The following is a 15,550-nucleotide window of genomic DNA, read 5'->3' on the forward strand; positions in this document are numbered from 1 at the left end:
CTTTTCTAGATCCAGCTTGAACATCTGGAAGTTCAAGAATCATGTACTGGTGAAGCCTGGCTTGGAGAATTTTGAGCATTATTTTTCTAGTGTGTGAGATGAGTGCAATTGTGCAGTAATTTGAGCACTCTTTGGCATTGCTTTTCTTGGGGATCGGAATGAAAACTACCTTTTCCAGTCCTGTGGCCACTGCTGAGTCTTCCAAATTTGCTGGCATATTGAGTGCAGCACTTTCACAGCATCATCTTTCAGGATTTGAAACAGCTCAACTGGAATTCCATCACCTCCCCTAGCTTTGTTGGTAGTGATGCTTCCTAATGTCCACTTGACTTCACATTCCAGGATGGCTGGCTCTAGGTGAATGATCACACCAGCATAGTTATCTGGATCATGATGATCTTTTTTGTATAGTTCTTCTGTGTATTCTTGTCACTTCTTCTTAATATCTTCTGCTTCTGTTAGGTCCATACCATTTCTGTCCTTTATTATGCCCATCTTTGAATATCTTTGGTATCTCTAGTTTTCTTGAAGAGATCTCTAGTCATTCCCATTCTGTTGTTTTCCTCTATTTCTTTGCATTGATCACTGAGGAAGGTTTTCTTATCTCCCCCTGCTGTTCTTTGGAACTCTGCAGTCAATTGGGTATATCTTTCCTTTTCTCTGTCGCCTTTAGTGTCTTTTCTTTCCTCAGCTATTTGCAAGTCCTGCTCAGACAACCATTTTGTCTTTTTTGCATTTTTCTTGGGCATGGCCTTGATCACTGCCTCCTATACAATGTCATGAACTTCCATCCATAGCTCTTCAGTTACTCTGTCCATCAGATCTAATCCCTTGAATCTACTTGTCACCTCCACTGTATAATCATAAGGGGTTTGATTTAGGTCATACCTGAATGGTCTAGTGGTTTTCCCTACTTCCTTCAATTTAATTCTGAGTTTGGCAATAAGGAGTTCATGATTTGAGCCACAGTCAGCTCCCAGTCTTGTTTTTGCTGACTGTATAGAGCTTCTTCATCTTTGGCTGCAAGGAATATAACAAATATGAATTCGGAATTGACCATCTGGTGATGTCCATGTGTAGAGTCTTCTCTTGTGCTGCTGGAAGAGGGTATTTGCTATAACCAGTGCATTCTCTTGGCAAAATTCTGTTAGCCTTGCCTGGCTTCATTTTGTACTCCAAGGCCAAATTTGCCTGTTACTCCAGGTACCTCTTGACTTCCTCCTTTTTCATTCCAGTTCCCTATAAAGAAAAGGATATCTTTTTTGGGTGTTAGTTCTAGAAGGTCTTGTAAGCCTTCATAGAACTGTTCAATTTCAGCTTCTTCAGCCTACTGGTTTCAGGACAGACTTGGACTACTGTGATATTGAACAGTTTGCCTTGGAAACAAACAGAGATCTTTCTGTCATTTTTGAGATCACACCCAAGTACTGCATTTCAGACTCTTTTGTTGACTATGAGGGCTACGCCATTTCTTCTAAGGGATTCTTGAACACAGTAGTACATATAATGGTCATCTGAATTAAATTTGCCCATTCTGGTCCATTTTATTTCAGTGATTCCTAAAATGTTGATGTTTACTCTTGCCATCTCTTGTTTGACCACTTCCTATTTACCTTGAGTCATGGACCTAACATTCCAGGTTCCTATGCAATATTGTTCTTTAGAGCATCAGACTTTACTTCCATCACCAGTCACATCCACAACTGGGTGTTGTTTTCATTTTGGCTTTGTCTCTTCATTCTTTCTGGAGTTATTTCTCCACTCTTCTCCAGTAGCATATCAGGCACCTACCAACTTGGGGAGTTCATCTTTCAGTGTCATATCTTTTTGCCTTTTCATACTGGGTATACATATATTTCATACATATAGTTGTGTATAGCCTGGCTATAAGAGTTATAAGTTAAAAGAAAGGTCTACATATTACCCTGGAACTTCTCCAACTCTCACATTGCTGTCAAAAGTCAATTTTTACTTCTTTTTAAAAAGTGAATCAAAATATATTTTTTAGGTTGTTACTATGTGTTTCTCATACAGAGTCCTACCAATTAAAGAAAAGTTGCCTCCTGGCTGTGCTTTCCTTTGCCATCCCCTCATTCTGTAAGACATTGAAATTGACTTATGGTAAGGATAGAGGGAGAGAAAGACATTTATAAACAAACATGTGAAAAGAAACAGTGCTCTGTAAACATAAAATTTAAGGACTACTTTTATCATTATTTGCAAGTAATCGCTCAATTTCACTGTGTAATCAAGATATTAGATAACCCTCCTTCTTAAGCAAGACCCTTCATGCCTATTCCTGACTTATTTTCTCCCTCAATTCACGACTTGATATCCATTTTCATTTAATTTTACCCCTGTAAACATCCTGTACAAGGGGCATTAGAAATGTGCTCTTACTGACATCACTACCTAAAGAGAGCAATATGTTGATCGGAATGCATGTTGAGATTAATTTGACACAGAAATAATCAACATTAAATCAAGAATAATACTGGAAGTACATTTAGAATGGATAAACAACAAGGTCCTACTGTATACACCATATAGGAAACTATATTGAATATCCTATTATAAAATATAATGGAAAAGAATATAGAAAAGAAGATGTATATATGTATACAAAAAGTTATATGTATATAACCAAGTCACATTCTTACAGGAAGATTGGCACAACACTGTACATCAACTACAATTAAATAAGAAATTTAAAAAAGAATAATACCAGGATGGGGGAGTAGTCTTCAGGAAGGATGCAATGGAAAACTGGACCCAGAACAATATCAAAATGTCTTTGACATTTCCCCAAGTTCTCTCAGAAATGATTAATAACTAACAATCTAAAGAATTAGCAGGAGACATTCTCATTCTAAGTGAACTAAGTCAGACAGAGAAAGACAAATTTAATATGACATCCCTTATATATGGAATCTAAAAAAATGATACAATCGAAGTTATTTACAAAACAGAAACAGACTCACAAAATAAACTTATGGTTACCAAATGGAAAAGGTAGAGGAGGGGATGGACAAATTAGAAGGTTGAGATTAACACTCACACGATATAAAATAATCAACAAGGACCTACTGTATAGCATAGGGAACTCTACTCAATACTCTGCAATAACCTACATGGGAAAAGAATCTGAAAAAGAATAGATACATATATATGTACAACTGAATCACTTTGGTCCATATCTGAAAACTAACACGACATTGTAAATCAACTATATCCCAATATAAAATGATAATTAAAAAAACAAAGGACTCGGTTCTCCCAAAAAATGAGTTAGCAGGAAATCTGCTCTATAAGTATCATGTTTCATAAAACACCTCTTTAACATACAGATTCTCTGGAATTCCTGGTGGTCCAGGAGTCAAAACTCTGCATTCACTGCAGGGGCATGGGTTTGACATAACTGTGCAATGCAATAAAAAAAAAAAAATTCTCTAACATCCAAGAGAGGTGGAAAACTGAAGTCACTGCCAGTGAGCTTAGTCCAGGAAATCTAGGATGTATCTGATGCTGAATATTCTCATTTGAAAATGAGAATTAAAACAAAAACTACACTCATCCATTCCTGGGTTCTAAATCTGATCAAGAAAGGGGTCCTTCTCCACCACATACCTACCACATTCAGTTCGGAGGATTTTCTTTGATATAGTTTAGCTTCTCTTTCTCTAAAATCTATGCTCTACCATTCTTTATGCTTCCATATCTGACTAAATGCTGTTCTTCTAAATAACAGTGATAACAGTAACAACAAAACCAATAATACATTTGTTGATCTCTTAATATGCATCAAGATTTTATGTGCATTTTCTTATTGAATCTTCACAACCATCCCATGAAGTAGCAGGTAGTATTTAAACTGCATTTTATAGAGAAGAAAAATCATGTTTACAGAAATTTAGTCATCTTCATGAGTCACACAACTACTAAGGGGCAGAGGAGAGGCCCACTCCTAGGTCTGTCTAATTCTACATCCCTAATCTCTACAGTGATTGTACAAACAGTAGAAGGGCTCAAAAAATCACTTGGCTTAAGTGCTTGATTTAACAAATCAGAAATTAAGACTCCAAAGACTATGGCAGTGTCTCTTTGCTCCTAAGTTTCTATGATTATATCATAGCATCGAACACATCTACACCAACAATCCTCCTTTGGACTCCATAACTTCCCTGGTTCTCCACTTAACTTCCATTCAGGCTTTCTAGCAACTCTCCTTTGCCTGCCCATGTTCTAAGTGTCAGCCATCTCTAGGACTCCATCCTCAGCCTCCTCCCTGGTTTGTCTATGTCAAGGTTTTGCAGACTGCAAAAGCATTTATTTTTTTAATTGGAGTATAATTGCCCTAAAATATTGTGTTGGTTTCTGCTGTACAACAATGTAAATCAGCTATAAATATACATATATTCCCTCCTTTTTGAGCCTCCCTCCCTCCTCCCCATTCCACTACTCTAGGTCATCACAGAGCACCAGGCGGAGCTCCCTTTGATATACACAGCAGCTTCCCGCTCTCTATCTCTTTTACACTGTAGTATATACACGTTAATGCTACTCTCTAAATTCTCCCCACCTTCTCCCACGTTATATCCATAAGTCCGTTCTCTATGTCTGCATCTCTATTCCTGCCCTGCAAATTGGTTAATCAGTACCATTTTTCTAGAGTCTCATACAACAGTCTTCTCTTTCTGACTTACTTCATTCTGTATGACAGACTCTAGCTTCATCCACATCATTATAAATGGCATAATTTCATTCTTTTTTATGAAAAGAAAGTAAAGTCGCTCAGCTGTGTCTGACTCTTTTTGACCCCATGGACTGTCGCCTACCAGGCTCCTCCATCCATGGAATTCTCCAGGCAAGAGTACTGGAGTGGGTTGCCATTTCCTTCTCCAGGGCATCTTCCCAACCCAGGGATCGAACCCAGGTCTCCCGCACTGCAGGCAGACGCTTTACCATCTGACCCACCAGGGAAGCCCTATTCTTTTTTATGGCTGACTAATATTGCATTGTATATATGTAACATAACTTCTTTATCCATTCATCTGTCGATGGACATCTAGGTTGCTCTTAGCATACTTTTTAAAGCTATGCCCAAGTTGCTCAACATACCCCTCTAATTACAGTTCCTTACTCTCTATATAGGGCTTCCATTTCTTCAACTACCCTACATGCACTTGTGATTCATATCCAACCCAAGCTTTGTCTAAGTTAAAGATTCAAAAATTTCAATTTCGCATAGACCCTTTATTTCCCACGACCCTTTTACTCACCAGTGTCCAAAATCTCATTCAGTCCTTCATACCATATTTGTATATCCCCTACAATCTTTAACATCATCTCTCTTCCTTTGAATCAGAGACATCAGCTCACCCTTAAATCTGATACACTCTCTCAGCGACCACATTGAGTTCATCCTTAAACCAGTCAATCAATCTGACCTGAAATGTCTCTGGACCAGGCCATCCTATTCTAATGGCCACTGTCCAAGCTAAGCTTCTCCTTTTCTCTCACATGAATGACTATATCAGCCTTCTGACTTAATTGGGTTGGTTTCCCCGATCCACAATCTCTCTACCTTTGGTCTAAGGTCCTCTTGTTCATCACAGCAACACTTTTCAAAGATATTGACTATGTTATCCCTGCTCATCCCCACACACTCCTTCCCAACTCACTCAGAGTAAGAGCCAGCCCATGATTATGGCACTAAGGAGCCTTCAAAAGCTGATCCAACTCCTCCCTCCTGTCTAGTTTCTATCCTCCTTCCATCCTGCCCCTCATCACTCCACAATAATTACTATTTCCAGGACACACTTCTGTTCATATTTTTCTTTGGAATTAATCCCTCAAAACAACAGCTTTTTTAAGTCCCTCTCATTTTCATACAAACCCTAATCAACACCATCAACATCTCCTTCCAAGCCTACTATAAGCGGCACGTTTTAGTTTGGGGAATTTTTCCAGGCTCTGCATTTCACACTTCACCATAACTAGCTCTGTCTGGCAAGAGAGGTTAAGACCAGTATCCAGGTCTCAGATGGATTTTTCCCAAAGTTAAACAGCTAGTTAAATGATGGCTATTAATTTTCTAAATGTTTTCATTTCTAAATATTCATATGTTATTAGAAATCTCCACCAAAAGAGATGTAATAAAATTACATTATTTAATTTAATAAAATTAAAGCCATGTAATAAATCACCCAGATCATGCCTTCTCTCACAGTTATCTCTTATGCATCCTACCATATCCATTCATTAATTTGTGAGGCAAATGAAACATTCAAATCACCCTTAATGTTTTTATGGGTTTTTTTAATTACTTGTGCATTTTCTCCTGTGATCCAGACTACTTCTATCTTGGCCCAGTGCCAAATAATATTAACACAAGAGCAGTGTTAAAATCACATAAAATATTAGGGGAAATGATTAACTTTTTTACTTATGTCAGGTGGCACTGGTGGTAAAGAGCCCACCTGCCAATGTAGGAGACATAAGGGACGTAGGTTCGATCCCTGGGTCAGGAAGATCCCCTGGAAGAGGGCATGGCAACCCACTCCAGTATTCTTACCTAGAGAATCCCATGGACAGAGGAGCCTCGTGGGCTACAGTCCATAAGATCACAAAGAGTAGGACATGACCAAAGCAACTTAGCACACACATCAGTCAATGGGAGGTAACATAAAAAGGTCCCAAACTTCTGGGCACTTTGAGAATGCTGACTTTGAAACTGAATTTGAGACTAAACATTCCAGAAAGAGAATTCATAAAAAAAAAAAAAAAGAACATTTAATGAAGCCCTAAGTAATTAAATGTGTTCCCTCTTCCCACTCAATTTCTTGTATTCAATGCTTCTAACCATGTTTTCATTATACAAAAATTTTCAGCAACTCTACTGATAGGCAGTGAAAACCTAATATGAGAAAAAACTTCAGAGGAGATCAACAAATGGATCACCTCAGTGGACAGACAAACCATAGTGGCCTACTTTCTATTATATAAATGGCCTGAACAGACATATCCTTAATTTATAAAAGTTATATCAAAACATGGAAATGCAAGGCTTAAAGCACTGGGCCCAGGTACCAACCTCCGCTGCTCTTCACCATGTTCTCCTGAAGGGACAGTGAGGCATTCATCCAAGTGTCCATGAAGCAACCTGAGGACGTCACCACCAATCAGATACCCTAGAAGGATCGAAACACAGTCACATTTGAACTGTCATCATATATCGAAAGCTAAACAGATCATCTGATCTGATTTCCTATTTTCATAGACAGAGACACAGATATCTGGTAAGGAGTAAGTACTGGACTGAAATAGCAGAGATGGGTGGGGTCACCTGCCTTCCACCCCTGGGCCCTGGGTTTCCAGGTCCCACAGTCAGTGATATTCCCACTACTATACATGACCTCAGCCTCATAAAAGCCTCCACTAAACATACAAGCCTGAATAGGCTCAGATTTGAACTTATGTAAGTGAGAAGAATCAGAACAAACTGATACATCCCAAGAAAATCCTAATGCCCAAGCACTGCTGTGATCCAGCACTAAGTCACACACCCTGGAAGATGAAAAATCTTGACGTTAGCCTAACCAAGCAATACCCTGAGGCCAAAACATAGAGAAAATAACCCCTAGAAAGCTACAACTCAAAGTACTAAAGTTGACAATAGCGTAAAAATAAGGAGAGCTAAATCTTAACACAAACTTCACTTTTAAGTAGCAATTAAAATCAGTTTTATTAAATGTCAAGTATCTTCATTATAGAATATTTTGACACAAACAGCTCTAATTTATTTGCTCATTATCACAGTTCCAAAGATGACTCTCAACTCTGTATCAGGGACCAGCCTCCTAATGGAAGTGCAGTCTTTACCTTGGGCTGCTTCACTTCCTGAGCTGATGGGCGCCACGCTCCAGAGGGTCTGCTGGAAAGCAGCATCCACGTGCAAGCTGCCGTTACCGTAAGACAAGTGCTGCAGTAGAGGCAAAAGGAGGCATCACTACAGGCTCTGGGTGCATCTTAACAGGCAAGTGCTTCTGGCCACTCTAACTGCACGCTGCAGATTTGGAAATGTCCACAGAGAACCTCTGCTTCAATCCTGCCACTGAAAAATGAAGAGACTAGTAGAATAAAAGCTAAGAGTTTATATCTGACTTTGGGTATTTTTCAGCTTCCTTCTAAGCATTACTAACTCAAGTCACTAATTGGAAAACATACAAAGCAATAAAATAAATTTGTGAAAATGGATTATTCTGTTGTAAAGGCCTACTGTACAGACAGAGGGCATTTATCATTAAAACTACAATAAAGTTTTTACATATCACACCATGAGAGTGTTTTGACAGTGAAGTAGGTGAAATCTATAGGACTGATATGTCTTGGTTTTACAGGGTCCTTTAGGAAACTTTTATCTACAATTGACATAATGGCCCTTAGATGGCAATACTTCCTAATAGGTATCAAAAATCAGGACAGTAAATGTCCTTCAAAATTCATTCATTTCAAATTTCAGATGTTCCTGCTTAAAATCAAATGTATTAAAAGATGGTCATAGTTTACATCTTTAAGAGCCATAATTGATAAACTCCAAAACGATAAGTAAAGAAAAACAAAATTATGAGTATAACCTTAATGAAATGCCATGCTTATTTCATTAACCATTACCTGGCTGCTGCTGGAACAACCACCTCTTCTCTCAGAATCATCTCAGTAAACATCACCAACATTCCTATAATATTCCTGCAACACTTTCCAATTTTGACAACAGCTTAAGCTTTGAAAGATTTTAATTGCACTAGAACTTTTTCAGAAATCTGACTCTCCTAGTTAAATAAAGAGCAGCCACAGCATGAAAAGTCACACTGGTATATGTCACAGGTCCTTTTAATACCCAAAGGTCTCTCCAGCCTAAGTATACAAATATTTATTATATATATAATATTTATATTAAATACACTAAGTCACCAGCACACATAGGTACTTCATTTCCTTTCTCTTAAAAACAAAACCAAGGAAATTTGTGACATCTGACATTTATGTAATTATCTAGAAAATAACTTTTTCAGTCAGTAAGATTAAGAATGAATGCATCAGATTCAGCAATAACATGCTCTTACCCCTCACCCCACACCCTCCTATTCACCTGAACCTGTCACTCTTTAGCAAAATTTCAGCTGAAATGCCTTTACTGAATTTATTTCTTCTCTGATATGTTAAAATTCTTAACTGTTTACAAAGAAATCATATTCCAGCTGCATATACTTAGAAACAGAATGAGACATATGCCTACAGATAAGGCAGGTGCCAGATCAAGGACGTTACTGGGAATAAGGAGCCACTGCAATGAAATAAATGAGAGGAAGGAGCACTACAATGTAATTTTCAAACCATTTCTAAGCCTGAAAGTCAAAGTGTTAATTGCTTAGTTCTGTCTGACTCTCTTTGTTACTCAATGGTCTGTCCATAGAATTCTCTAGGCAAGAATACTGGAGTCGGTAGACATTCCCTTCTCCAAGGGATCTTCCCAACCCAGGGATCGAACTAGGGTCTCCTCCATTGCAGGCATGTTCTTTGCCGTCTGAGCTACTAGGGAAGCCCAAGATACACGATAAATATAAGCATACAAATAGGAAAACCTCAGCCTGTTGGAAAAAAGTTTTTAAAAAATGTCCTTAAGATTATATTACACCATTTAAAGTTATCTAAATAATGTCCACTCTTCTCAAAGAAATATTTTCTAGGCATAACTCTTTTGGATGCCTCTGTTTAATTTTGCCCTTCACCAAAAAGGTAAATCTGCACGAGAACCACACTGTTTGTGAATTCACAGGTCTGTGATGTTAAATATTCAAGGCAGTAACAGTTTCAGGAACTAACACCAAGATGAGTTATCCTTAAAGCAAAAACAGATGTCCAAGGTTGAAAGCACAGTTGGCCTTAGGCTGAAACATGTACACACCCTCCAGGGACTTGGGAGAGTCATCTGCTCCCTTCTATCACCTTGATTCGCATGTTAGTGACTCAAGAGTTCTCAGACACATGAATCATCTGAGGAGCTTGCCCAAAAAAGGAAGATTTGGGGAATTTCCTTGGCAATTCAGTGGTTAAAACTTCACCTTCCAATGCAGGGGGTTGCAGGTTTGATTCCTGGTCTGGGAGCTACGATCCCACATGTCTCATGACCAAAAAAGCAAAACAAAAGAGAAGCAATACTGTAACAAAATCAATAAAGACATTTAAAATGGTCTATATTAAAAATCTTATTAAAAAGACAAATTTGAATTCATGAGGTGGGACCAGTGTAGGGGAGGTGGGGGGTTGGGCAACCAAAGCCACTAATCCAAGAAGCATGCTTTGAGTAACAAGACTTTGTTTGTTAGAAGCACACAATCTCAGGCTTAGAGAAGATGCTATAAATCCCCTCCCGGAGTTCTCAATCTGGACTCCACTTTGATATTTTCTGTTTCCTTTGTAATCCAGTGTATATATTGTATGCATTTTAAAAGCTAATGAGACAAGGAATATCTGACTGCCCAAAAGGTCCAAAGCACAAAAATTTTTAAGAATATCCAAAATTAACCTTTATCCGAGGCCTTCATTCACTCATTTATTTCTCTCTCATTAAGGGCCAGGCACTTGGGCCCTACTGACATGACACTCTGGAAAAATGATCCTCCAGCGACAGGGAACACAAGTAAACAAGATATATCACCCTTCAGACTTCATTTTTTTAATTCTGAGAAAAATAAAAAATGAGAGACACAGTCTATGTTTTCATTACCTGTGCCACAGAGGGGAAAAAAAATAGGTGATTGCTGTTTTTCTAGCTATCAATATTTTTATGCAGCTTGAGACAACTCGGTAACTTATACAGTCAAACCACCTAGCATTTCTTATCAGAAATAAAGAGGTTGGTATGAGAGAAGGAAATTTTTATGAGCCTTAGAATAGCTTTCTTTTAAGCATTTTTCATCAGTCTTTCGATTGTGAGGTTCTGCTTTTCCCAATTTACTTTTAGACAGTTGTTTGGTAATATTTTCATGGATTTTTTAAAAAATCTGTTGCTATAGGTAACAGAGAAAATTATTTAAAAATCAATGTTTCAAATGAGAGCAATCCAATCCATGGGTTGAAAATTCATGTGCATACCAGGGTGATTTTATCTCTTTCTAACACAAGTAAGAGTTGTTTTACATGCTTTACTTTATTCTGTTCAGTTTGAAATAGATTCACAGTAATAGCTATGTGATCATGTTTCCTCTCTTTTAAATTGTATCATTCTCTTATAATTTAAGCTGCTTTGCTAAAGCCTTCTTTTTTAAAAATTAAATCATTCCAATGGAGAAAAAGAATTCCATATCCCACCCAACCCACACCCCCCCCACCTTGGATATTCCTGAAAAGAGGATGAAGGTATCATTTTTTATATTAAAATATGAAACAGCAAGCTTAGAAAAACATTATTTTGGATAAGGGGTTTACAATCTTTTCTGGAGATCAGATCCTTTGTTCCTAGGAAATCCTGTAAATACGTTCAACCCTTCAAGCAGAAGGTGGAGCACCCCAGGAGAAGCCTGGGGCTCCAGGAGTCCAGCACAGTGCCCTCTTCCATCCAAAGACAGAGCAGAGAGAAAAATCAGTCCTTCAATCAGTTTCAATCAATTTACCATCCCAACAGATGTAACCTTGACTAGAGCAGCAAGTAAAAAATTAGATAGTTTAACCTTAGCTTAACAAAACTGTTAGTGAAGGGAAATTAAATCAAAGGCCAACTGACAGCAATGACTTAAAAAAAAAATCAACAACTGGCAATGTTTATTTTCAGTGTGTGTGTTAGTCGCTCAGTTGTGTCCGACTCTTTGCGACCCCATGGACTGTAGCCCACCAGGGTCCTTTGTCCATGGGATTCTCCAGGCAAGAATACTGGAGTGGGTTGCCATTTCCTTCCCCAAAAGGGCTGATGAAAGTGTGTAAAATCAAGATGAGATTTATTTTCAGTAGTTATACCAGTTGTGTTTTCAGTCAAATTTCTCAACTAATTTTTAACCATATCAGAACCTTCTCAGCATATGACTCTTGCTTACACACAATAGATCTTTATTTAAAATCAACTGTTACATCAGAGTCTGTTTGCTACTTACTTCCCCTCTTTCTCTTCTTCTGGTTAAATATCTAAAGATCATTTAACTATAGGTACAAATCTCCCAGGTAAATAATGATAACAATTTTTAGAAGTGTCATAGAGCTAAAAGTCTTGTCTGGATTAAGCATTCAATTCTCTTGATATCCCTGTGAATGGAGCTATTACCTGGATCCAGAAGATGAAGAAACAGAGTTTGAAGAGGTTATGTGATTGGCCCAAGCTCATGCTTACCGGACTCTGTACTAACAAACAAGTGTGTATATGTGAGAATATATGCAATCCATTTTCAGTTATTTCAGGTTCAGTATGTGGATTATTCCACCGCTACTGTTTATTCCAACGTCTTTTATTGCCTCACTTTTTACCCCTTCACTTGCTCCAGATCCTTCTAACTAAGCACCATGTGGTCCTTGAATCCATGAACATAAGACTTCATATTCTTACTATAATCACCCACCTGGAAATGGAAGGTAATAATAAACTATGCCTAAATCCATTCAAACATCTGTAACCTAAACTCGAACACTAAGTTCCTGTCTTAACGGTATTCTCCTATAGTTCCATGGGCTTAGTCTGTTTTTTCACTACTTTTTCAAGAGCAGAAACCATGTGTAATATGTGGTTGTTCCTCTGGGTTCTATTATTATATGTGAGGTCCACAAAGATAATCACTAAAATCACTGAATGAAAGTAACTGAAATTTTAACAATCTGCCTGGTCGACTATCTGTAGTTTTTTTTTTTTTTAATTTACCTATTTTTTTAATTGAAGGATAATTGCTTTAAAGAATTTTATTGTTTTCTATCAAACCTCAACATGAATCAGCCATAGGTATACCTATATCCCCTCCCTCTTGAACCTCCCTCCCATCTTCCTCCCCATCCCACCCTTCTAGGTTGATACAGAGCTCCTGTTTGAGTTTCCTGAGCCATACAGCAAATTCCACTTGGCTTTCCATTTTACATATGGTAATGTAAGTTTCCATGTTACTCTTTCCATACCTCTCACCCTCTCCTCCCCTCTCCCCATGTCCATAAGTCTGTTTTCTATGTCTGTTTCTCCATTGCTCCCCTACAAATAAATTGCTCAGTACCATCTTTCTAGATTCTGTATACATGCACTCAGTTCAGTTCAGTTCAGTTGCTCAACGATATTTATCTTTCTCAAGGTTATCAGAGGAACCATCCTGGAAGTGCAGTGGTTGAGACTCCACCCTTCTATGCAGGGAGTGCAGATTTAATTCCTGATTGGGGAACTAAGATCCTGCATGAAGGGCAGTGTGACCCAAAAACATATATATATATATATATATATATTTTTTTTTTTTTAAGGTTATCAGAAAAGGAATGTAAATAAACTGGCTAAAATGTAGCTTGACCTGTAAATGTAATTAGTCATGAAGCTCATTTATTTTCCAAGGTAACAGAGGGGAACCTCATGCATTACAATTACTACCATTGTTTGTACAGTGGTCTTTAATTCCAAGAATGTTCAAAATTATCCTCTCATTGCTTCATCACAGTAACTGTGATGTTAGGGATAACTGTCACCATTTTGCAATGAGGAAGCCAGAATTCATGGAACTATGTGATTCAAGAACTAGTGGTAGAATTGACACATGAAAGCCCTGGCCCCAGTGAGATTCTGAATTTTCTACTCCTATGCATACTGATGCCGTCCTTTCAAACTCTGCTCTGTAGTGGAAAGAACAAGTCGTACAGCAAAAACATGCATAGTTACGCACAAATAGAAATAAGATAGATGTAGAATTTATACACTGAGAAGCAAGCATGAATTATTTTTATTACTGCTATTGGTTTCCAAGTAAAACGACAATTCGAAATGTCTGCCTCCTGATCAAACTACATCACCACATACACAGCACAGGCACACAGCAAGCGCTTAATAGAAGCTTATTTGACAAGCTGGTACACTTGCGTTGTCCTAGAAATGTGCGTGGCGTCTGTTTCCACCTATACTGGTTAAAAAAAAGGAGAGCGATGCTCCAGGCCTCCCTTTAGCTCTGCATTATTAGCTGCTTCGTTCAATAGTTCTTGTCAGTTACATGAGGCCTCGTTTTACCACTTCCCAGTCTTCCTCATTACTTCTTCCCTCGAAATCAAGTAAAACTACACCCTTCCTCCTAGCAATGTTTTGAAAATTGGAATTAATTGTGTTGGTTAGCAAAAACTTAACCCACAAGACCCACTCTATTTAGAGCCTCATAGAGCCAAGGGGTACCAACTACTTCCTTAATTCAAAATCACACGCAAATATTTTGATTTAAGGAAGTGGAAATAAACTCATGCTAACTGATAGGAAGTGTAACTGTAACAATGCTCTATTTCCGATTTTCGTTTCGGTCATCATCCACTATGATGTCTGGGATTTTTTTATGTGGATATTCATGTAGAGTTTGTAATACTCCATTTTATATTTGTTTACTTTCTCAACTTTAAAATAAAAACTATTTTGCCCTGATATCTTATGTACTTCCACTCAGTGTAATCTTTTGTGAACTTCTGCATATGATTATTTTTACCAAAAATACAATTTACTAAATAAGTTAAATTAAATAGATATTGGCTTTACCACAAAAATAAAATAAAATTAAAAAACACCTCCTCTGATTAAACATAAACTTCTTTCTTTAATCTTTCATTTCCAGCCCTTTTCCTCTGGAACAATGCAATGTCAATGAGAGAATTAAACTGCATCTTGTTTATTTCTCCTTTCTTAGCATGACAAGTGTTTCCCCTATAATAATTTGCTTTCATAAATATCAAAATAGGTAATCACAGCCTCATTAATACAGCCTTCTCTTTGGGCACAAAATAACGTCTGTGGAATTTCAAATTCCTGATTGGATTGTGTTTACATGCTATTGATAAAATAATCCAAGAACAGGCTCTATCAATGTCATGAACATACATATCCAGGGCATGAGGAAAGTCTGAGTAAATAATCCTGCTAAGCCTCACTTCCACACGTCACATCATTCCCTCTACTTACGGAGTTACTTATAACTCATCAAATAGAGATACAGGTTTGTTTCTAAGCAATTTTCCTAGATAATTGGCAATCTCAGCTTTAAAGGATCATTTTATTGACCTGTCACTTATCTGATTCCCAAGTACACGATCTCACTTTCCACACTTACCAGGTACCTTTCAGAGGACACGCTCACTAAGATGAGGTCATCTCCAACCCGCACTTTTTCTCCTTCTGAGCGCTGCTTAGAGGCAGGATGGATGGTCCACCAACAAGCTTCACCTGCACAATGATTGACAAGGGAAACACAAAGAAGTGCCTTAGTTTAAAACTTGATGTTCTTGGCCAGTGACTCCAAAATGAGAGAGAGAAATGAAATAAATCTTCAAAATTAGTCTCCTGAAAATA

At 37.8% G+C, this 15,550-nt stretch overlaps 1 protein-coding gene across 1 annotated transcript in view; it reads right to left on the minus strand.

Moving 5' to 3' along the window:
- Nucleotides 1-15,550, minus strand: part of RYR2 (ryanodine receptor 2) — an 814,256-nt gene that overhangs the window by 441,445 nt on the left and 357,261 nt on the right. Inside the window, exons 8-10 of the mRNA XM_018042460.1 lie at nt 15,312-15,424; nt 7,882-7,981; nt 7,094-7,190 (exon numbers count right to left, since the gene is read on the minus strand). Coding sequence (XP_017897949.1) covers nt 7,094-7,190; nt 7,882-7,981; nt 15,312-15,424 — 310 coding nt within the window. The remainder of the gene's footprint in view (nt 1-7,093; nt 7,191-7,881; nt 7,982-15,311; nt 15,425-15,550) is intronic.

Source organism: Capra hircus, chromosome 28, assembly GCF_001704415.2.
Source record: "Capra hircus breed San Clemente chromosome 28, ASM170441v1, whole genome shotgun sequence".
Classification (NCBI taxonomy): Eukaryota; Metazoa; Chordata; class Mammalia; order Artiodactyla; family Bovidae; genus Capra; species Capra hircus.